We start from the raw sequence: 23,333 nt of genomic DNA, 5'->3' as shown, positions 1-23,333 counted from the left end.
GGAAAAGTGATTTGGCCCTTTCCGGTGGGGGCCGGGGATGGTCGCACGCATGCGAGCTTCCATCCTCAACCCCTGGACAGGAGGACTGAGAAGGACAAGGGAGGTGGATGGAGGGGGAGACAGAGAGGGCGGAGGAAAGGACCCGACACAGGATGCGGCAACACCCCCCCCCCCGGCCAGGACTGCGCACGGCCCCAGCATGACAACTGAGGCAGTGACCTCCATCGGAGGAGGTGTACGGAGGAGGCAGATGGGAGTGACGAGGACCCAGCTCAAGTAAAGTCGCGGCACAGGACCCGGCTGGAACAGGCATGACCACAACAGAGGTGGCGACCCCATCAGCTCCTGGCTGTGCCACCCGGCCGCAACAGTGGTTTCTGGCCCACCCACCTGATGCTCCAGGCGAAACACAGTGGTGGTGCCCCCCCAAGGGAGAAGGTACAGTTACACAATCGGGGGCAGCGGCGTGGAACTCAGCCCAGAGGGCCCAACTCCAGCCCCAGCTCTCACTGACTCTCCCCAGGCTTCAGCGACTCTTTCCCGGCCTCAATGACTGACTCTTGCCACCACTACCACCCATGCTGGCTCTACCTCTAGGGAAGATGGCCTGTTGAGCCCTCCTGCTGCAGTGAGCAGCAGTATCAAGATGGCGCTGCAACTTGCCTAGGAGCTGTGCACTCAGCAATATGTAAACCCCGTGTCTCCCCAGTCTAGTACATTGCACAGCAATCTGTATCTGTACTGTCACTGCATATCTGTTACCGGTACTTGTTTCCTAGCACGGCCACAATCGCGGGCATCGTGTGTCATTTTTAGTGGTATACGACGCGACCGACGCGATGCCCCCGATTTTCCCATTGAAAACAGTGAAAATCGTGTCGGTCGCGTCGTATGCGGCTAAAAAAGGCTTAAATGGTGCAGACGCGATGCCCACGATTTCCCCATAGGAAACAATGTTAAATGGCTCAATGTACCCGCGATGCCCCCAATTTCCCATAGGGAACAATGTTAAATGGCTCAATTTCACCAAATCATCATAGGGACCAATGGTAAATGGCCCAGAAACCCCCAAAAACACCCCTGAACAGTGAAATTTCCCCCCCAAACTATTTTATGCCACCCCACGATCAACGCGAACCCGAAGCGTGGCGAGCGCAGCGAGCCCGCGAGGGGCGGCGGTACGCGTCCTCCGACCTTTTCATACCCCCACTATCCACGTCGGCGTGGAGTTGAGAATAGAATAGTGTGGCGAGCGCAGCTTGCCACCGAGCCCGAAGCGCGGCGAGCGTAGCGAGCCCCGCGAGGGGACGCGGATACCTTCACAGGTAAACGCGTCCCTTCGCGGGCTTCACAGGTATCCGCGTCCCCTCGCGGGGCTCGCTGCGCTTCGGGCTCGGTGGCTCGCTGCGCTCGCCACACTATTCTATTCTCAACTCCACGCCGACGTGGATAGTGGGGGTATGAAAAGGACGGAGGACGCGTACCGCTGCGCTCGCCACGCTTCGGGTTCGCGTTGATCGTGGGGTGGCGTAAAATACTTTTGGGGGGACATTTCACTGTTCAGGGGTGTTTTGGGGGGTTTCTGGGCCATTTACCATTGTTTCCTATGGGAAATCGGGGGCATCGCGGCTAAATTGAGGCATTTAACATTGTTCCCTATGGGGAAATCGCGGGCATCGCGTCGATCGCACCCGATTTTTTAGTGCTTGCGATGGCCGCGATGCCCCCGATTTTCCCTTACGATGCCCACGATCATGATCGTTGTGGCCGTGCTAGGAAACAAGTACCCTGTTACCTACCTGGCTGTTGCGGTGACCAGTGGTGCCGCTGATGGATGCCTAGGGGCTGTGCAGCTCGGCGAGTATGTGTTCACTGTGTGATAACTGTACTGTCTCTGCTTATACTGCTACCTACCTGGCTGTTTCAGGGACCAATAGTGCCGCTGATGGCTGCCTAGGCAGTGTGCAGCTGGGTGGGTATATGTTCCCTGCATCTATAATACCCAGGGCACATCTAGTGTATACTTGTATGTGTTATGTATATCTGTACTATCACTGTCTAACTGTTACCTAACTGGCTGCTGCACAGAAATCCAAATCAAATTCCTAGTATACTTGAGTATACCTGGCCAATAAAGCATTCTGATTCTGAATATGATCACATTTTATAAAGATTTTAACAAAGATAATTATATTGGAGCAACTAGGTCCTTAAATTTCAGAAAAGGAAACTTTGGGAAGTTTGAGGAGTCCTTAGAGTATATAAACTGGAAGGAATTATTTAGAGGTATGGATACTACTAAAAGGTGGCACACTTTAAAGATAATACTGCTGGAGGGCCCTGATATATTTATTTCTAGGGTAAATAAAAGAACAAATGTCAAAAGGAAACCTATATGGCTTAACAGCAAAGTCAAATTTGAAATAACTAAAAAAAGGAGGGCATTCAAAATGTTTAAACAAGATGGGACACCCAAATCATCTGCCGCATATAAAGAATGTAATAAGAAATGTAAAAATGCAATGCTTAGCAAAAGAAAACCAGACACTGGCATGCATTAAAAGGGGTATGGAATCAAGGGATGCCAATATGATAGTGCCTCTTTACAAGGCATTGGTGAGACCACACTTGGAATATTGTGTTCAGGTACAGAGAAGGGCAACTAAGCTAGTAAAAGGTCTTGAATCTTTAGAATACAAAGATAGGTTAACCAGATTGAATATGTTTTCACTGGAGTAACAGAGGTTGAGAGGTGAAATGATTAGTATGTTCAAATACAGGATTGGGAATCATATGGAACTGGGATATGATTTGTTCACTAACAGGCCTATACTTCGGACACGCGGGCATGTACTGAGGCTCGAGGACAATAAATTCCATACTGAATTATGAAGAGGATTCTTCACCGTTAGAGCAGTTACATTCTGGAACTCTTTGCTGGTGGGGGTGATTACAGCAACTACTGTTAATGAACTTAACTAAAAAATGGATGCATTGTTGGCCACTAAGGGAATCCTATAGATATGACTTACTCAAGTCAGAAATTACAAGTTAGATATGTTGAACTCGATGTCTTTTTTTCAGCCTTAATTACTATGTTACTATGTATTTAAATAAAAAAAAAAAAAAACATATTACTGAAAATGGTGCTTTGGCATAACATGACAACAGAACATACAATTTGGTAAGAGAAAAACAAAAAGTAAAAATTCTGCCAAAAGTGAAAAACCTATTTTAGTATGTTCGCCCGGTTTAGTAATTTTTTTCGACCATGCCTTTTCGTTCTTATTTTTGGTGGAAAGGCATGGGCGAAAACATCTGCAATTGAATATTAAAGCGGTTAAATAGTCCCATTTTTTTCACCTAGGTGGAAAAAAAAATACATTACAAAGTGAATACCCAACCTTACACTCACATTCTCCCCCACCTCCCATTGGGTACGAATGTAAAGTTAAAAGTAGCAAAAGAAAAAACAAACCTTCAACATTCAAATGATCAGAAATAACCTTAAGACCTGACTCACGGATAAAGTCAGAGGTGTGATCTATTTATAGTTCAGCATTAGTCAGTATTTAAAGTATGAAGAAGGGATGTTATACACATTGACAGAAATAATGCTTTATACAGATAATAATTTTACTGCTTTGCTATACAGATGGAGTGGGAGCCATGTTTGCAGGGGATGGCAGAAGAGTCGCCATCCCTGCCAGCTGCTGTAAGGGGACACGCACCCACGAGATGCGTGCGCGTCCCCTTACAACAGGGCTCCCCCCGGGTCCGTGCAGCATCACCGACGGTCGCCCCGGGTCCTCGCCACCTTGCCGCACCCCCCCTAACCCTGTCCATCTCCCTGAAGCGGAGACGGACAGGGTTCCCGTCCCACCGCCGACGGGAAACTGGGACGCACGCGCGTCCCATCCCTATCGCTGGCGCTCGCCAGTGCTAGGGATCTGGCGAGCGCCGGCCAAAGATGTTTCCCGCTCCATCTGTAGTTTTGAACAGTTGTCCAGTTTCTTGAAGTTTTCACATGAATCTTTACTATAAAATATGGGGTAAACAAGAGTCAAAAAGATGGGGGGGCTCCTGCAGGGCAGGACAGATTAGCATGCTGGACATGAAAATTGCTACATCTTATGCTGGGAAAATGATGGGGGTCAAGTGGATTTTGTTCATGGGAAACGAGTTTTAGTCAACATATCACATAACTGCCACTGCACTACAATACGCAGGGACCAGGTGCCAAGATGCACTTTGGAAGCTCAAAGCAGTCTTAAAAATCAAAAAGAGAAAAAAAAAAAAAAGGTCTTACATAGGTATTATGACTTGGCCTACTTACCATTGCTCCTCTATAGTAGGCAGTTGTGATTGTGCGAAACCTTTCCTGTCCAGCCGTGTCCCTAAAATAAAAAAAAATAAAACCGGTTTTAAAACTTTTTATTTGAGCATTGTATTATGTACTGTACATAGCAAGAAACTTTTACTGACCAAAATGAAAACAATTTAAATTGAGAGACAAGCTTTCCACTAGTTTAAAAAAAAATGCCAGTGACACCATGGTGACATAGGTTATAACTACATAAAATGCTTCAAAAGTCACCAATTTGAGTGCTCAAATGGGACTTTCGATGTGTGCCTCTTAGTCTGGTCGGGTTTAGCCACGCACCCAACCTTATAGGTATTGCCGAAACTTGGTGGAATGAATTACATGAGTGGGAGGCTAACATATAAGGTTATATTTTGTTTACAAAAAATAGATTAGGTAGAAGGGGAGGGGTGTATGTTTATATGTTAAACCATCCTTAAAACCATACATAAGGGAAGCCATACACACACACACACACACACATATATCTATATATAGAATTGATATGGGTAGAAATCACAGGTAACATTAAAAGACCTTTGTTACAGGTAGGAAAAGCGGCCAGCTTAGGGGACATTATTATTATTATGGGTGACTTTAATTACCCATAAATAAATTGGAAAGATAGTTTAAGTAGTAACACTAAGAGAAACTTTGAGTCTTTAAAGGATATAAACTGGAAGGAATAAATTAGGAGGTATAGTGGCAAAAAACATTTAAAAAAAAATACTGCAGGAGGGCACTGATACATTTATTCATAACATAAATAAAATAACAAATGTCAAAAGGAAACCGATGTGGCTTAACTGCAAAGTCAAATTTGAGATAGCTAAAAAAAAAAGAAGCATTTAAACAAGAAGGGACATTCGAATCATTTGATATAGATATAAAGCAAGTAATAAAAAACTTAAAAATACAATCAAGATGGTTAAATTAGAGACTGAATAAAAAAATAGCCACAGATAGCAAATCTAATCCCAAAAAATTCTAGTCATATAAACAGGAAATAGTTAAGGAAGGAAAATATTGGCCTACTAAAAAATAAGCAGGGTACCCTGGTAACAGAAGGAAAAGAGAAAGCAGAATTATTCAATTAATTTTTTGCTTCGATATTTACAAAGGTAGAATCTTCAGAGGACCTCGGACAGATTAAATCAGGGGTCCTCAAACTTTTTAAATCGGGGGCCAGTTCACTGTCCCTCAGACTGTTGGAGGGCCGGACTATAGTAAAAACGCGCCTGTCTGTTGTGGTGGCTGCCGTTACTGTGTACAATTGTACACAGTAACGGACTGGGACACTGTCAGTGTCTGCTCAGTGCCACTGCTCCCTCCCTGCTGGCTTCTCGTCCGAATCCTCTCTCTGGATTCTGGAAGCTACTCTCCTCTCTCCAGCGTGTGACATGATGACATCACATGCATAGGAGAAGCTTAAGCAGGGAGACGGGTCAGACCAGCAGACACTTCTGCTTCTGCTGACGTCCCAGGCCACGCCCCCTGCCCGTCCATTCGCCAGCCAGTCCCAGCTTTGAGGCAAGTGAGAGTGACTGACTGTGATTGCTGTGCCAGCGGCAAACCCGGCGGGCCGCATAAAAGTCCTCAGCGGGCCGCATCTGGCCCGCGGGCCATAGTTTGAGGACCCCTGGATTAAATGCTCGGCTCTTGATTGCTACCAAACTGTATGTTTGAGTGAGGAAATAGTCAAAACTAGATTACAGAACCTAAATATTAATATAAATCACCTGGCCCGGATGAAATACACCCTAGGATACTAAAATAATTGAGTTCTGCCATAGCACTACCATTATATCTGATATTTGATGAATCAATAAACCCGGGAAAGGTACCAAGGTACTGGCGCATAGCTAATGTAGAACCAATTATGGAAGAAAGGAAGCAAAACTAACCCTGAAAATTATAGACCACTCAGCCTTACATCCATTGTAGGGAAAATATTAGACGGAATAAGAAGAGATAGTATCCAAAATTCCTTAGAACAGGAGAAGGTAATAAATAAGGCTCAGCATGGGTTCGTCAAAAATAGATCATGTCAGACTAATTTAATTAGCTTCTATGAAGTAGTCAGTAAAGGGGTGGACTTAGGGAAATCTTAATGTAATACTTCTTGATTTTGATAAAGCTTTTGACACAGTGCCTCATAAAAGGAAATTAATAAAACTAGATAACTTAGGCTTAGGATATAAACTATTTAATTTAATTAAAAACTGGTTGCATAATCGGGGACTGAGAGTGGTGGTGAATGGCATACATTCCAGCTGGGGTAAGGTCCAAAGTGGAGTCCTACAAGGTTCAATACTGGGACCCACCTTGTTTAATATATTAATTAATTATATAGAAAGTGACAGTGAGTAAAATTGCAATATTTGCAGATGACACAAAATTGTGTAAGGAAATTAACTCAGGAGAGGATTTGAATGCACTACAAAGTGACTTAATTAAACTGGAAAGGTGGAAAATGCAGTTTAACGTTGATCAATGTAAAGTAATTCATTATGGGAACAAAAATGAACAAGCTACTTATAGACTAAATGGAGTAATTATAGTGAATTCTGTTGTAGAGAAGGACCTGGGGGTCATCAAAGATGAAAAATTGGGTTATAGTGCACACTGTTCAAGTGCAGCAGCAAAAGCAAACCGGACACTGGTATGTATACCAGTGTCCGGTTTGCTTTTGCTGCTGCACTTGAGCAGTGTGCACTATAACCCAATTTTACATCTATGATGACCCCCAGGTCCTTCTCTACAGCAGAATTCACTAGAATTACTCCATTTAGTCTATAAGTAGCTTGTTCATTTTGGATGGATTGAAAGGATGCCAATGTGATAGTGCCTCTTCACAAGGCATTGGTGAGACCACACTTGGAATACGGTTCAGTTATGGGCACCACACCTTAAAAAGGACATAAATTAATTGGAACAGGTATGACTAAGCTAATAAAAAGTCATGAAATCCAAAGATAGACTAACCAGGCTAAACATGTTATCACTGGAGAAACGGAGGTTGAGAGGAGAAATAATTAGGATGTTCAAATACAGGACTGGGAATCATATGGAACTGGAGATGGAGATGATTTGTTCACTAACAGGTCTATACTTAGGAGATGCAGGCATGTACTGAGGCTCAAAGAAAATAAATTCCGTAGTGAATTGAGAAGAGGATTCTTCATTAGAGCAGTAAAATTCTGGAACTCATTGCCAGTGGGCGTGGTTACAGCAACTACTGTTAATGAATTTAAATCAAAACTGGATACATTTTTGGCCACTAAGGGATTCCTATAGATATGACTTACTCAAGTCAGCAGTTACAAGTCAAATAGGTTGAACTCGATGGACTAAAGTATTTTTTCAACCTTAATTACTATGTTAAGGAGCACAAACAGCAGAGAAAAAATATCAATTGAAGGTACTTGTGAGTTATCCGGGCTCCCGATTTTTTGATTGTATGCCTTAAGTTAAGGCATACAATCAGATGCGATGCGATGCGATATCGCATCGCATCGCATCCGACCATCGGATGCGATGACCCGATTTTTCCATAGGAATCAATGTTAAAATGGACTGAGTCCATTTTAACATGGAATTCAATGGGAAAAAGGGGTCCTTTTCATACCCCTACTATCCAAGTGGGCATGGAGTTGGATATAAATCTGTGGCGAGCGTAGCGAGCCACCGAGCCCGAAGCGTGGCGAGCGAAGCGAGCCCCGCGAGGGGACGGTATTCCGTGTCCCCTCGCGGGGCTCGCTACGCTCGCCACAGGTTTATATCCAACTCCATGCCCACTTGGATAGTAGGGGTATGAAAAGGACCCGATTTTCCCATTGAATTCCATGTTAAAATGGACTCAGTCCATTTTAACATTGATTCCTATGGAAAAATCGGGTCATCGCATCGCATCCCATCCGATGGTCGCATGCGATGCGATGCGATGTCCCGATCCGACCCGATTTAAAAATCGGACGCCCGGATAACTCATAAGTACCCAATTGAATATCGCCCCACATAACATTGGACAATGCCTTTAATTAGTTAGTGCTGACAAAGCTTCAACACAACAACACAATGTCTACAATTAAAGGCAATTATTTTAGATCCCAGGAGTTTATTTATTAAGATTGGCATTGTATTGAAGACGGGATGTTGCTATGGGTAACCAATCAGATTCCATCTATTATCTTCTAGAACAGGCATTCTCAACCACGGACCTCAACATTGCAGTTTTAATGATATCCAGTCTTCAGCACAGATATTTAAATCAAAATAACTCAAGAACTTACTAATAAATTACATAAACAAGAAAAGGAAGTATAATGTAGGTGCACTGAAAGTCAATTAATGATACATAAAATGTAACCTTTAATATTTTTTTTTTAAAATCAGTGAAATATTAAAATATATTAGGAAGAAATAAAGAGTAGAAATGAGAATTAAAACAAAAACTGACCACAGCTCAACTCTGTCCTATATTTGAAGGGTTAATTTCTCCCTGTATGTTCTCACTGGTGTTCTATATTGATACTTTGTCTCTGATTATTTTCTCAGAGACAATAGTAACTTTGCTATGTTTGTTACAATAGAAAGAGTGATAGTATCTTTTAATTCACGATTATTATCACTTAGGCTGAATAGCCTTCCATTAGTTTTTTTTATATAAAGCTTTTATGTGTCAAAGCTCAATGTGCTCCTTAATATTTTATGTTACAGTCATATGTCATGCATGAATGATTTTTATAAGGCAGTACAGCAGAGGGGTGTCTGTTACCATCTGTGGATGTTGTGTTTTCCGATAATTGGACAGTGTGTATGGATAGCACCAATGATCCAATCTCTGCTATTTTTAAATGCAGCTTTTATTATACACAGAGTCTTGGGTTTTCATAATGAAGATACAGTAATCCGATTTCACATATGACTATACTGTTGAGCTAAGGGATATATGATTTATTAGCCGTTTTATATTTGTCGGCTATTATCCCCGCTCAAACAGTATCCCTGTGTGCTTGCCGCTAATAGCTTTCACTGCTATCTGTCCGTTAGTATGGAGCTATAGCAGCTATTGTATTTCTATACGCTCTGATAGTAGTGCTACGCGGCTGTAAGATGTGCCGTTTGTCCACTCAGGGAGTACAGCGTGCCTGCACCCCGGGCACCAGCTGGCTGTCAGTCAGATTAGTACGGGTGACACTTGCGCCGTACTTCTACTGGCTGCCTACATGCATATTATATTATCTGTATATCAAACACATTGGTATAACACATTATTTTAGCAAATATATACACCTTTAGAGAACATGAACAGAGTAGCTAGCAATGACCATAGCTCCTCTGTTTATGTTCTCTAAAGGTGTAGATATTTACTAAAATAATGTGTTATACCACATTATGAAGCTGCAGTAGTCGTTGTCCTCTTTCTTCCAAAAAGAACGTGAGTGCCACATCTCTCTCTCTCTCTATCTATCTATCTATCTAAATATGCTGCACAATGCTCAAAGAGATAAATGTCCGTGCCCGGTCAAAATTCTATAGATATTGTACATCCAACGCAAAGAGGAATGCTCCTTATCTCGGACAAAACCAACAACATCCATGTTATCCAAATCGTACAGACATAACAGAAGAAGGTGGCATGTTATATCAGCATTCTTAGAGGAAGTTTAAACAGTTATTCCAACTGTATTGGCTTCATAGCCCATCGTCCTCTGACGGCTGCCGTTTTGGTGCCTAACAGCACCTTTCTCAAAAGGTAATAGTCTCACAAAGGTTCCAACCCAATGCTGTTAAATAACAAATGTTAAACCATACACACCTGTAGAAACCCAGCTTCTGGTGGGAGAACGCCGCGTCCCGATCCGGCCGCGCACATGTCCCAGCGCCTGATTGTGACGTCAGACGCTATAGTGTGATGTGCCGCATCGCAACCTGGAACTGGCGTCCGGCATAGCCTAAGGCACAGGTCTTCAACCTGTGGCCCTCCAGATGTTGTGGAACTACAGGTTCCTTAATGCCCTGACTGTTTTGGCATGCTCTTATAGGAAAAAATGTGGCAATGCATGTTGGGTCATGTAGTTTCACAACATTTGGAGGGCCACAGGTTGAAGACCCATGGCCTAAGGTTTGAGTGGTCACCATGGCAATGATAAACATTGCCATGGAATACAGGCGCTTCTCAATCACATGTAAATATATAGAATCAGAGAATGCCTCTGATGCATGGAAAATTAGTAAGCGCCAAAAACCGCTACAAGTGACAATGAATAGGAAGCCAACACTGTATAACATACTGGATAATACATATCGAATAAACATGAATCAATTGCATAGAAAAATTTACACCACACCAAAAAAGGACAATACAGACATCAAGATCACACATAGTATATATGCAGAATGGAAGAGCTAGGAGGTAGTCAGCCCATTCCTATTTAGATAAATGTATAAGGATCAAGGAGAAGATCCCTAGACACCCACAGCTCACTCAAGCAGACTCTTAATATTTAATTACAAAAAAGAAGCAAAAAAGAGAACTCCTCATTCAGTCCCAATGGATTTCATGATTTGCAGTTCATACAGTAAATCCAGAAGCACTCACGCTGGAGCGATCTGGTATGGCGATCCCCTCCCCGTCTTATAGAAGGTATTGCATTAACCGGAATGAAGGAGAAATCTCTAATAGTGTGTCCATGAAGAACAAAATGTTTTGCCATGGGTGGTGTCCCAGGTTCTAATTTGATTAATGCTTTTTTAATCGAGCTCCTGTGGATGGAGATCTGCTCCTTCAACATGCGGCTTGTTTTGCCAATGTAGAGTTTCTTACACAGGCACATTATACAGTAGACAACGAAACATGTCTCACAGTTCATCCTGTGTTTCAGGAGATATTTCTTCTCTGTGATTGGATGTGTGAAACTTTCTGCCACAGTAATATTTTTACAATTAGCACAGCCTGTACATCGAAACAATCCCTTGGTCCTGTGCAGCCAGGTCTCAGTACGACCAATCCATGGACTCACGTCTGTGTACTTTATCCTTTGTTTAAAAATTTGGCTGCGTTTATAACCGAACAATGGAGATATGTGGCAGATCTGTCCCAAGACTGGATCCGTCTGGATAATGTGCCAATGGTCCAAGATTGCTTTGCGTATCTCTTTTGAAGTGATAGAAAAAGTGCTAGAAAACACCATTTTTGAGTCATGTGTCTCACGTTCTTTAGGAGATCCGTTCTAAGTCCCTTGGCTTTTGCTCTGGCCTTCTGTATTTCTCTGAGATCATAGCCACGGTCCCTAAAGTTATGACACATCTTGTCCAATAGACCATCAAGAAGATCTGAGTCTGAAGTATTATGGACTACTATTGCTAGGTGCGAAAATGGTAATCCTTGTTTAAAAGGACGATGGTGGAAACTGTTCGCGGAAAGCATAGTATTTTTTAAAAAGCATTGTTACAAATCAGCCATCCCTACACGGTACCGTCACATCCAAGTAGTCAATACTCGAGGAGCTGTAGGTGCATGTGAATGTATCGTAAATAAAGAGCCACAAACTTAGAATAATGAAAATTGGTACTTCTGTATTATCTGGGCTCCCATGTTAAATGCACCCCATTTTTTCATACTTCTACTATCCAACTATGCATGGAGTTGATTTTATATAGTGTGGCGAGCGCAAGCAAGCCACCGTGCTTGAAGTGTGGCGAGCGCAGCAAGCCCCGCGAGGGGACGTGGTCTCATAAGAAAAACGGGAGCCCAGATATTACATAAGTACCTGAAAATTAGATATATTTTTTGAACTCATATTGATACATAAAAATATTTGCATAGGATGAGGCCATGTTGGACCCCATCGCTGTGCCTTTTAACTGTAAAAAAAAAAAAAATATTTAAAAAAAAATTGGGGTCAAAATAATCTCCATTAATAAAGCCAAGGGACATAATATGAACGGATCTCCTAAAGCCTAAAGAACATGAGACGCATGACTCAAGAATGGTGTTTTCTAGCACTTTTTACGATACAATATTTCATTGTAGAAGCACCCATGCTATGAGATGTGATGGGTACTTACTATTGAAAGCACCTGTGCCATTCTTTTGCGTCACTACCACTATCCACCCCGAAGCGTGGCAAGCGCAGCGAGCCCCGCAAGGGGCGGTGGAACATGTCCTCTGAACTTTTCATACCCCCACAATCCACGTCGGCGTGGAGTTGACTTTATAAAGTGTGGTGAGTGCATCGAGCCCCGCGAGGAGACGCAGAATACATGTAAAGTAATCCGTGTCCCCTCGCTGCGCTCGCCACACTTTATAAAAACAACTCCATGCCGACGTGGCTAGTGGGGGTATGAAAAGGTCGGAGGACGTGTTCTGCCGCTGCTCGCCATGCTTCGGGGTGGTATTGCTAGTGGTGGTATTTTAGGAACACATTCACACCTGCAATATCATACATCTGACACAGTAATGATGACATGTGTTAATGAATAACTGTAATTTACTTAATAAATTAGAATGAAAAAGCATAATAAATTAAATCACATTAATTACAATAAATAATGATAATAACAATGAATCAAGTTACAACATAACATTAATGACTCAAAATCATGAAAGAAAATATATAAAAAAATACAGTCAATCTGCTTTAGGAAGGAGCGTAAGTGCTTGAAGGATGCGGTCAAATTGATTACCACTAAAGTCTTACGCCGCATGAACTCCTGTAAATATGATTGGAAATGGTGGCGTGCTGTGCCTCTTTGGCGCTTACTGCGCCATTTGCATGCGCCCCAAAGTCCCTCGAAAATTCTGCGTATGAACCCATGTGTCCGGGTCAATGAAGTTAAACCTGTGGTTCACTTGTGCATGCTGATAACCAGGAAGTTCCAACTGTTCAGTGATGTACGCCTGCCAGCAGTCGGAATAAATAGTTGTGCCTGGCTCAATGTTCATTTATAGCCGCCATCAAAGTGGAGGCATCACGTCTGGGCACCATTGTAACAAAACACTGTCCAGTTTCGCAACAAATTCCGCCAAAAATCCACTGCTGTGGTAAAGTATGGCCGACGTTGCTCTTTCACTTGACAAACAAGCTTTCATCCACCTCCAAAATGTGCGCAGGACCACCGACACGCCGCTGGGGCTGCACCATAAGGTCCATGGTGCAAGCATCCCGCATCCATCGTTTATACAGGACCGCAGTTTTCTTGGATATTTCCAGCTGTCACTCACAATACTCGATTGATGTGAGCTCCTGGGCCCAGGAATATATGAACCGAATCAAGGTGACCAAGGACACGCGGCACCCTGGAAATCAACGGGCCGCTCTGAGGCTCACCTTTAGACTACATGCTTTCACATGGTGCCCGTTAGTGCAATTCTGCGTCAGCGGAAGCAGATCATGGTGTTGGAAGAATTGGATAGCCTCCTCCTCCGTCTGAGGCAAGCTGAACATGTTCACTGGTACAGCCATTTCCGATATTTGTCCTGCAGGTCTGAGGGATGCTGCCATTCCGGTCAGAAATTCACCTCAGAATGATTCTGACAGGAATGACAGGGAGCGGTACTGAAATTGCATCGCATGCCACTATAACGTGGCGTGCGATGCGATTTCAGCACGGTACCGTACGTAAGGAAATTGTGCGCCGTGATAATACACAAGTACCGTCTTTAATTATGGCAGTTTTTTTTTAATATGAATTGTTCTGAAAAACAGTTTTGCATCCCCTATGCTGGGAACATGATTGGGTTGTATAAGACCATATACTTATTCATACTTCCCAACTTCTTGATGTATGGATGTAGGACACTCGCCGCCCCAAAAAGTGGGTGTGACCTATGCAAATAAGGGAGTATCATATGCAAATAGTGCTGTCACCTGGTCACGCCTTTTTTTGCCCTCTGAATAGGCGGGGGACTCCCAACTGCCCACCTCCCCCTGCTGATCTGGGACAGTCCCAAAAAAACGGGACTGTTGAGAGGTATGCTTACGCAAAAGATTGGCCAATATATTAACAGTAAAATACGTAAAGTGAATCATGCTGTAATAAATAAATCTAATGTTTAGAAAAACAAAATCAAGAACGCTGATTCAACAATAACAGGTCACAAAGATGTTGCACATACAGTATTGTCTTATTTTTTTAGGTTGTGTTTTGAGTTGTTTTATACAAATCACTTGTGATTGATGTCCACTATTATACTGTTAAATTGGGTCAGTAAGCACATACAAAGGAAATAAAGTATTGCTGATCAATCCTGTCTAGTAATTAACACAGTGCTTGGCATATACTGTATGTACTGTGGGACACCACTGATAGAATGAATAACTCTCAATAGCATATCCAGTAGACTTTGTATTTATTTTCAATACACACAATATATCTGATTTTAGAATTCTAGCTTGACCGTTACTGTGTCAAAATTTTTGCATAGCATATGGGTGTGGTATGACTTGTCGACAGTGACCATGCTGACAGTAGGTCTTCATGGATATGTCGACATGATGAACTGTCAACAAACCAACCCTGGTTGAATAGTGGTCGCTTACCATATCTCTTTGGCAGCCCCAGCTTCTCAGTAGACCTGTAATACTCTTACATTCCAATGAGTATCTCTCCCCCAGCGCCAAATTGCCGACCTTGCTCTTCTAACACATGCTCCCAGCATAGGGTATGAGAACTGTTTTTCAGACCAATTCATGTTTAAAATAAACTGCCACAATTAAAGACAATAAACAGAAGTGTTTAAATACTGTACCTAAATAACAGAGCATAATACATTGTTTACTGAACATACTGTAGCATTCAGTAAAGAGTTGGACATTAGAAGACACAGAGGTGCACTATTCTATTAAGGGCAAACAAAAGGGATTTACCCTGATTTTGTGCCTCAAGTTTTTTCTTGGTCACTTCAATTACAGAGCATCCTCTCCAAAAAAAGAAAAACCTTTCAGGTGAAAACACACAATATTCAGTTATCAGGGATTTTTTTCTCCTGCCAGTCAGTAACTTTGCACTAGAACAAGCTCGTACTCTTTTTTTTTTTTAACTATGCTAAAGTATATTAATGAACCACTCTAACACGTCCTGACATAATTTTAACTAGATCGGAGCTTCTTCATACGTTTTGTTATTTTCATCTAAAAAGCGAAACTTTAGTTGTCTTCCCGGAACAGAAGATATTGCCTTAGAGCAAAATGCTTTTGCATGTTTCTTATTCAGGTCAAGTCACAACTTTTCCACACTAGCCAATTTTGGATATCTAAGTTTCAACTTTTTCACTCAGCCCTAAGATGTTGGCACTCAAAGGGTTAAGTCATCTCATGAAATACAACCAAATTCACCAGAGCTATCCAAAGATCAACACTAGGACCCGTCCATGCTATCAATACCTTGCAAGAGCACATAGATTAATAGTAGATTGTCTAAAGTGTGCATCTAATATTTCCTCATCAACTACTCCGATTGTATACCTGTTATTACGGCTTGTCAATAGGCACTCACCATTGGACAAGACCGGAGCAGATGTCAAAAGGCACCATCCATCGATTCACACTTTGAGCATACAGGGGGAAATAGAATATGATGAGAGATTCAGAAAGTGAGAGATTTGGTAAGATTTTTTTTTTTCTAAAGCAGCAATCATTTACACTGCAAAACCAGTTTGCTTTTGAAGTGTAAATGATTGCCACTTTACAAAACTGGAGATTTCTTAGCAGATCTCTCACTCCTATTAAATTTTACCCTTAGTATCACTTCTTCCTTCTATTCTAGACAGATGGACTGGAGCAATATATACTCCATGTGAAATGAACAAATATATTTGTTGAAAATGGACAGAAGTGGTAGCCACATGAGAGGCTCCCAAGTATCTGAGGGGATTGGACCTAAATCAGATTACCATTAAGATTTAAGGCTAATGATCTAATCTTTTTAACAATGTATTTTTTTCCCGCTAACCTCCTGTCCAGGATACTTGTACCTTCACTGCCAATACCGTCAGACCTTTAATAAAGCCAACATACAAGAACATAAAGCGTTGGTACGTTTCTGCTTTCATAGTGTCGAACCTTGATCTTGTCCAGTAAATAAAAAAGCGTTACAGACTCTTATAGTGAGATATGCACTATTTTTCTATTCGATTTTGCTTATAGAAGCAAAATCGAATATAAAATTTAATGGGCATGGGATGGTTTTTCTACATTCAATGCAGAATCATTCCAATGTGCGTTCCTGTGTAGTGTACATCGAATAGAAAAATAGTCTTGGCAGGCAAGACTATATCGTATAGATCTGTACGATATAGTCAAATCGAGGGCATCAAGAGTGTAATGGTTAGCATTACTGCCTCACAGCACTGAGGTCATGGGTTCGATACCCACCATGGCCCTAACTGTGCAGAGTTTGTATATTCTCCCCGTGTTTGCGTGCAGTACTCTGGGTACTCCGGTTTCCAACCACAATCTAAAAATATACTGGTAGGCTCCCAACAAAAATGAACCCTAGAATGGATGTGATAGGGAATATAGATTGTAAGCAGAGACTGATGTGAATGTTTAACCATACTCTGTAAAGCACTGCGGAATATGTATGTGCTATATAAAGAAACTGTTAATAAATAAATCAAATGCATTTTGCGTACCATTCCATTAAATTCCAATTGAATCTGTATTGAATCACAAGCAAAGTCGCAACATGTGTACCCACTATAAGGCAGGGCTTGACAATTTTATTTTATTTTGTAAATCTAGGAGGCAGGATGAAAGTGTAGGAAACAGACACATAAGTTCCACTTAGCTACATGTTCATTGTTATAGGTTTCTTGCTTGATGCCAGGGGTTTCATGCTTGCTGCCAGGGGGTTGTGTGCAAAAATATCAAGAAAGGTGCTTGGTATGAATGTGCGGTGCCAAGCAGCGGTCTAAAGATTATAGCTAGTCAAGCCCAATAGAATAATAGTAAATACAGGAAGCGATAAGACTGCGCCGAAAAAAAAAAAAAATCAAGCGTGTGGCAGTAAAATATACCATTACAATTTAAAAGCAATACAATATAAAACAATAAAAAAAACTATTGAGACTGTGGTGTGCACTTATTGTTCGAAAGACAAATGCAAAAATATTGAGAAGAATAGTAGCCCACTATATCCACCAGTACTGGGGAGATCCACGTGGTTTCCTCGCAATAACAATTGAGCTATCCAGTGCATGAATTATAGCGATCCTCGTCCACTTTTAAGGTAAGTAAACTGGGCCTTTAAGGAGGTGGCATTCCTTCAGTTATTTCTTGCTGCAGTGGAGAGGGTGGTGTCCCAAGGAGATAGCACGGTACTTCTGTAGTTTCACAGCGCCGGAAGTAACAGAAACTTGGCAGCCTGCCAGAGGCTCGCGTGCCGCTCTAGCTAAAGTGTTATAGTGTAACGTGATGTAGCGTAGCGCTGCGCGTGCCACTCTAGTTGAAATGTAATGAAGTGTAAAAAGGAGACAAACAGGGCTAAACGGGGCTTATAAATTGCACACCCCGGCACACCGCTACCACAGGGGGTGTCCCGAATGTAGACGCTAACTTATATTGCGGTTTGAGACGCTTTTAGCGTCTCAATTCACACTCCCGGCACTTCGGGTTAGACTCGCGCGGACATAACCTAACACTATGAAGACATCTACATTTTATATTTCTCACTTCCCAATGCGGTGTAACCACCCCAAACACTGGAAAATACATAAGACCTTTGTGGCAACATGAATTACTCTGGAACAGGATACTACCAACTAACACCCCAATAAAAACCTTGAGTATATAGTTTGAATTCACAACCAATATCTGACTAATAACTAACAATGAACAGACTAAGATACAATTGCCATCAGATACAGATGTAGCGGGATTCATCTTTGCAGGGGATGGCGATGGCGTCGCCATCGCCATCCCCTGCCCCGCCGCAATCTGTATGCTGAAGGGGATGCGCACGCACGAAGGTGCTGCCCTCGGTCGCCCGGTGCAAACACCGGGCGATCGCACCCCCCCGCAGCCTCCTTGGGTCCCCCCTGCCCCCTCGAGCGGGAAGCGGACAGTAATGCGTCCGCCTCGCCGCCCTGTCGCCCGGGTACTGAGACGCGTGTGCGTGAGGGACGCACGCGCGTCTCAGTCCGATAGCAGCGCCATGCTGCTGCTGGCGGATCGCCAGCAAGGATGAGGACAGATACATCTGTATATGTCCCCACTCCCTCATCATGAGGATTTCCACCATATCCCTCATCCCTTCCCAGACATCAACCAGACCAAATATGAAAAAGATGGGAGATTGCTGCTGCAAAATAAACCATATTAAAACCACAGCACGTAGACCTCAGTAAATGGAACTATGCGCTGAATTAAAGGTATTGTTGGCAGAAAAATAAGCCTTACTAAACCAATTACTGGCAATATGGCATTATGAATGCAGAAAAATCATGATACCTTTCAAAACCACATCCGCCTTTGAGCCCTCATCGCCCAGTGTGTAAGCCACATCCCAACAAATTACGGAAAAGGGTAGAAGATTGCTGCCGAAATAAACCGTATTAAACCACAGCACATAGACTTCAGTAAATGCAACTATGCGCTGAATCAAATGTCCTGCCAACAATGAAGCCTATCAGGCCGAATACTGACAATACGGCATAATAAACACAGGGATAGACATGATATTTTTCAAGCCAAATCTACTTTTGAGCTTAAATCGCCCAGTGTGTAAGCCACAGCCCAACATCAACAAACCAACATGTGAAATAAATCATATCAAACCATCTAACACAGATCAGAATAAAGTGAACTATGCCCCCAATTTAAAGTATCACTTACTGAATTAAAAGCCAAAACAAACCGAATACTGGTAATATGATATAAAAGGCACAGAATGGACAAAAGGGATTTAGGCCCGCAGGCATAGGGTTAATTTACCTTTGAGCCCAAATTGGAGCTCAAATCACCCAGTGTGTGAATCACATTCTAATCCAAATGAACCACACCCAAGATCGGATAGAAGAACTAATGAATGCCCCAAGTCATCAACACACACACACCCACATAGGAAACTCCTCATGAATATTGATGAGATGACAGGTACTTAAGGAGCTTCCAGTGGGGTGCCAGGTTGGTCCTGACGAAGCTCCAATGCGAAGCGTACGCTGACATAGACACTCAGTCTGCTCTCCTCCTCTCCCCTTTCCCCATTATATGCATTTTGATCTGTATTAGCTTAAAATTGTCAAGTCGGAGCGGCATGCCAGTTCTCACTGGACCGCTCAGTCAGAGGCGCTACTTGCGTGACGTCCGCAGCGCTTAGATCTGACTCCTAACAGACGGAGATCTCCGGCGCTGACTCATACACGCCAGAGCTCCTCTGCAGGGTACACGTCCTCATTGACGCGTCTCTCCCTCTCACTTGTGGCGCGCAGTGCTGGTGCAGAGGTGGCAGATCTCACCAGGCACGCACCGCTTGAGGGGTGACCCCTGGGCACCATACTGCCTACCCTATTGTGAAGTGAAGTATCTGATCAGTAACATCACAGGGGAATACCAACCCAGATTATTTGTTACCAGCAGATCAGTAATGGGCGACTCTACGCACAGAAATTTTACTGTGAAAATTAATGAAGAAATATGTACAATAAACCAGTATTGCTAATACATAGAATCTAACCAATACCTAGGAGGATTTTGAGTTGGATCACACCGAGTAAGGATTTCTATCCTTTTTGAAACTTACACTGTTTGTGTCTTTATGTATCACTGTCTGTCTATATTTCGCTACATTCCTTTTAACTTATCTAAATAAAAGTTACATTTTACTTCCTTGATAACCTGTGCACCACACAGAGACATACTTTCTCTTCTTTTCAAAAATTGCCTCACAGCACTGAGGTCATATATTGCTGTTTGAGACGCTTTTAGCGTCTCAATTCACACTCCCGGTACTTCGGCTTAGACGCGCGCGGACAGCGTTACGTAGTCAGAGAGCTATGCAGTTTGCGTAGTCAGTCAGTCAGCAGTAGCCCTGTATGAGACACTGAGGTGAATAATGGCAGTGGCAAGTCTCTGTATGGCAATGGAGCGTCTGACGCTATTTAACCTGCCGCAGACGGAGGAGGAGGCTGTGGCTTTCTTGCAGGCCCGCCAGTTCCTGCCACAGACCATGACATGCCCCAATGGCCACCCCATGAAGCTCAGCATAAAGGAGCTGCCGAAAGAAGGTGAGCGTCAGGTCCGCTCAATGGTTCAGGGGATCTCACCTCACCTTCGTGACCCTGATCAGATTCGTATATTGCTGGGCAGAAGAGCTGACCAGCATGAAATTTTGTGAGAAGCAGCTCAACATCTGCCAGAAAACTGCTGTCCAATACAGTAATCTAATGAGGGAGGCCTGCACGCTAGACCTGCTGTCACAGCCTCAGCGGCGAATCGGAGGCCCGGGGCAGATCGTCGAGGTAGACGAAAGCCTCTACGTAAAGAGGAAAAGCAACGTCAGACGGCTCCTGCCTCAGCAGTGGGTATTCGGGGGAATATCCAGGGAGTCCGGCCAGTGCTTTATCACTGCGGTGGAGCGGCGGGATGCGGCCACCCTGATGGCCGCCATCGAGGCCCATGTGGAACCGGGCACTACTGTCTTCACAGACTGCTGGAGGGCGTACAATACCCAGCAACTCCAGCAGGCCGGTTATGTTCACGGGAAGGTGAACCACAAATACCACTTTGTCGACCCGGACACTGGGGTGCACACCCAGAATGTGGAGCGACTCTGGGGCAGCTGCAAGTGGCGTAATAAACGCCAGAGGGGTACCGCACGCCATCACCTGGACTCCTACCTCCAGGAATTTATGTGGAGGCAGAGTTTAGGCGCCCAGGACCCCTTCCATCGTATTTGGCACGCTCTGACCCTGCTCCCCATGGTCGAGAAGGAGGATGCTGGCGGTGATGTAGACACAGCAGGTCCTTCCGGTGAAAGTGCTGGCGGTGACGTAGACGCTGAAGTTCATTCCTGCTCTACTGATTAAATCATGACTTTTAAATTATTGTCGGACTTTTTATTGTGCTGATTATTTCATGTCATTGAATCATTTATATTGTACAGTTATGTTGAATTTCAACCAAACAAAAGTTACATTTCACTTGAATTTAAACTAAAAAAAAAGTTAACTGTTGCTGAAAATTTCGTCTTTACTGTCTCAGGTGTGTGAGTGTGCAGGTGTGAATGTGTTCCTGAATCAGCCTCACTATCACGCCCACCCGAAGCGTGGCGAGCCCCGCGAGGGGCGGCGGTACGCGTCCTCCGACCTTTTCATACCCCCCACTATCTACGTCGGCGTGGAGTTGAGAATAGAAAGTGTAGCGAGCGCAGCGAGCCACCGAGCCCGAAGCGTGGTGAGCCCCGTGAGGGGACGTGGATACCTTCACAGCTATCCGCGTCCCCTCGCGGGCTTCACAGGTGTCAGCGTCCGCTCGCCACGCTTCGGGCTCGGTGCGTGGTGAGCGGACGCTGACACCTGTGAAGCCCACGAGGGGACGTGGATAGCTGTGAAGGTATCCGCGTCCCCTCGCTGCCCTCGCCACACTTTCTATTCTCAACTCCACGCCGACGTGGATAGTGGGGGTATGAAAAGGTCGGAAGACGCGTACCGCTGCGCTCGCCACGCTTCGGGTGGGCGTGGATAGTGGGATTTACACGGTCCACAGCTGTGGCGTCCACTAGTGGCACTGAGGGTGGGTTTCAATAGTGTTCCCCTAGGGCCACCTAAATTTAGATGCTTTTGCGTCTAAATTTAGATGTACCCCTTCACCTAAGTAAATCCAGACACATTTGCGTCTGGGTTTACAAGCCCCAACACCTTTGCGGCTTGCAAGGTGCCTGTATTCTAACGCTTTAGCGTCTGAATCCAGGCTTTCCGGCTTCTTAGCGGCTATCTATGTGACTCGAGATTCAGACGCAGTTGCGTCTGAATCTCGCGTACAGTTTAGAAGCCCCGGCATCGCTGTGCCGGGGTGTCCACTTTAACATACCCCCGTTGTCAGCGGTGCCCAGGCGCTGCCTATTTCACTGTGGAACTACAAGTGCCACAGTGACATTGACCTGTCAGCGCATGGGCAGCGCTGCTGCTGCTGCTGGCCGGCCGCTACGCTGTTTACGTACAGCTAGAGCGGCACAAGCTCAGTCAGACAGAGCTAGAGCGGCACGCGCACAGTGAAACAGAGCCTCTGGCAGGCTGCCAAGTTTCTGTTACAGACTGTGCGCGCGGTGGCGCCGTGAAACTACAGAAGTACCGATAGCACTCCTCTAGGCTTGTTTCTTTCACAGAACGCACCGAAACCTAGGAGTAGTGTATGTGTAGCGCGTCCCACTCAGATGGAGCACCTCTATGCTGGCGATCCCCGGCAAAGGATAAGAGGCGCTCCATCTGTACTAAACAAGCAGAAATCCCTGAAAAAAACAACCTAAAAAAAAGGTCCATGACCAGAATCACTATCGAACTGGAGCTGGACGCATGGCCCTTGTATGATCTGTGCAATGTGGCTTTTGGGTATACAGCACTATGCAACCCTGTTGCCCTGCTGTCTTCAAGTAATGCTGCATCGCCACCAGAGACACCTGCAGCGATACCACAGTGCAGTCCGCAGAGCCTGACACCATAATAACTTCTATTCTATGATCATGATGCCATTGTGGAATCAGACAAGACAGACAGTACGTCTGATGTGACAGCAAGACAGCAGAGCCAGAGGGGGGGTGCAAGTCTCAAGAGACACTGCGCAATAACAGTAAGTAGGGGACACGGGTTACTGCACCCGCCAAACTATATAAATTCAACTCCATGCGTAGTGGGGTTATGAACAGGTAAAAATCGCCCAATATCGCATTCGATATATCGGCCGCCGTGAAACTAAACAAGTAAAACTGTGTCCAAGAGGAAAAGAGACCAGGGAATCTCCAAGAATGG

At 44.0% G+C, this 23,333-nt stretch overlaps 1 protein-coding gene across 6 annotated transcripts in view; it reads right to left on the bottom strand.

Moving 5' to 3' along the window:
* LOC146069168 (ras-related protein Rab-8A) overlaps positions 1-23,333 on the bottom strand; it is a 454,991-nt gene that overhangs the window by 302,927 nt on the left and 128,731 nt on the right. For all 6 annotated transcript variants that reach the window (XM_083179290.1, XM_083179286.1, XM_083179287.1 and 3 more), the window contains exon 3: positions 4,337-4,397. In XM_083179290.1, the coding sequence (XP_083035416.1) occupies positions 4,337-4,397 (61 nt within the window). The remainder of the gene's footprint in view (positions 1-4,336; positions 4,398-23,333) is intronic.

The sequence above is a fragment of the Crinia signifera genome, chromosome 1 (genome assembly GCF_055691185.1).
Source record: "Crinia signifera chromosome 1, ASM5569118v1, whole genome shotgun sequence".
Taxonomy (NCBI): domain Eukaryota; kingdom Metazoa; phylum Chordata; class Amphibia; order Anura; family Myobatrachidae; genus Crinia; species Crinia signifera.
Note: the sequence above shows the minus strand (reverse complement) of the source record. Positions and strands in the feature narration are given on the sequence as shown.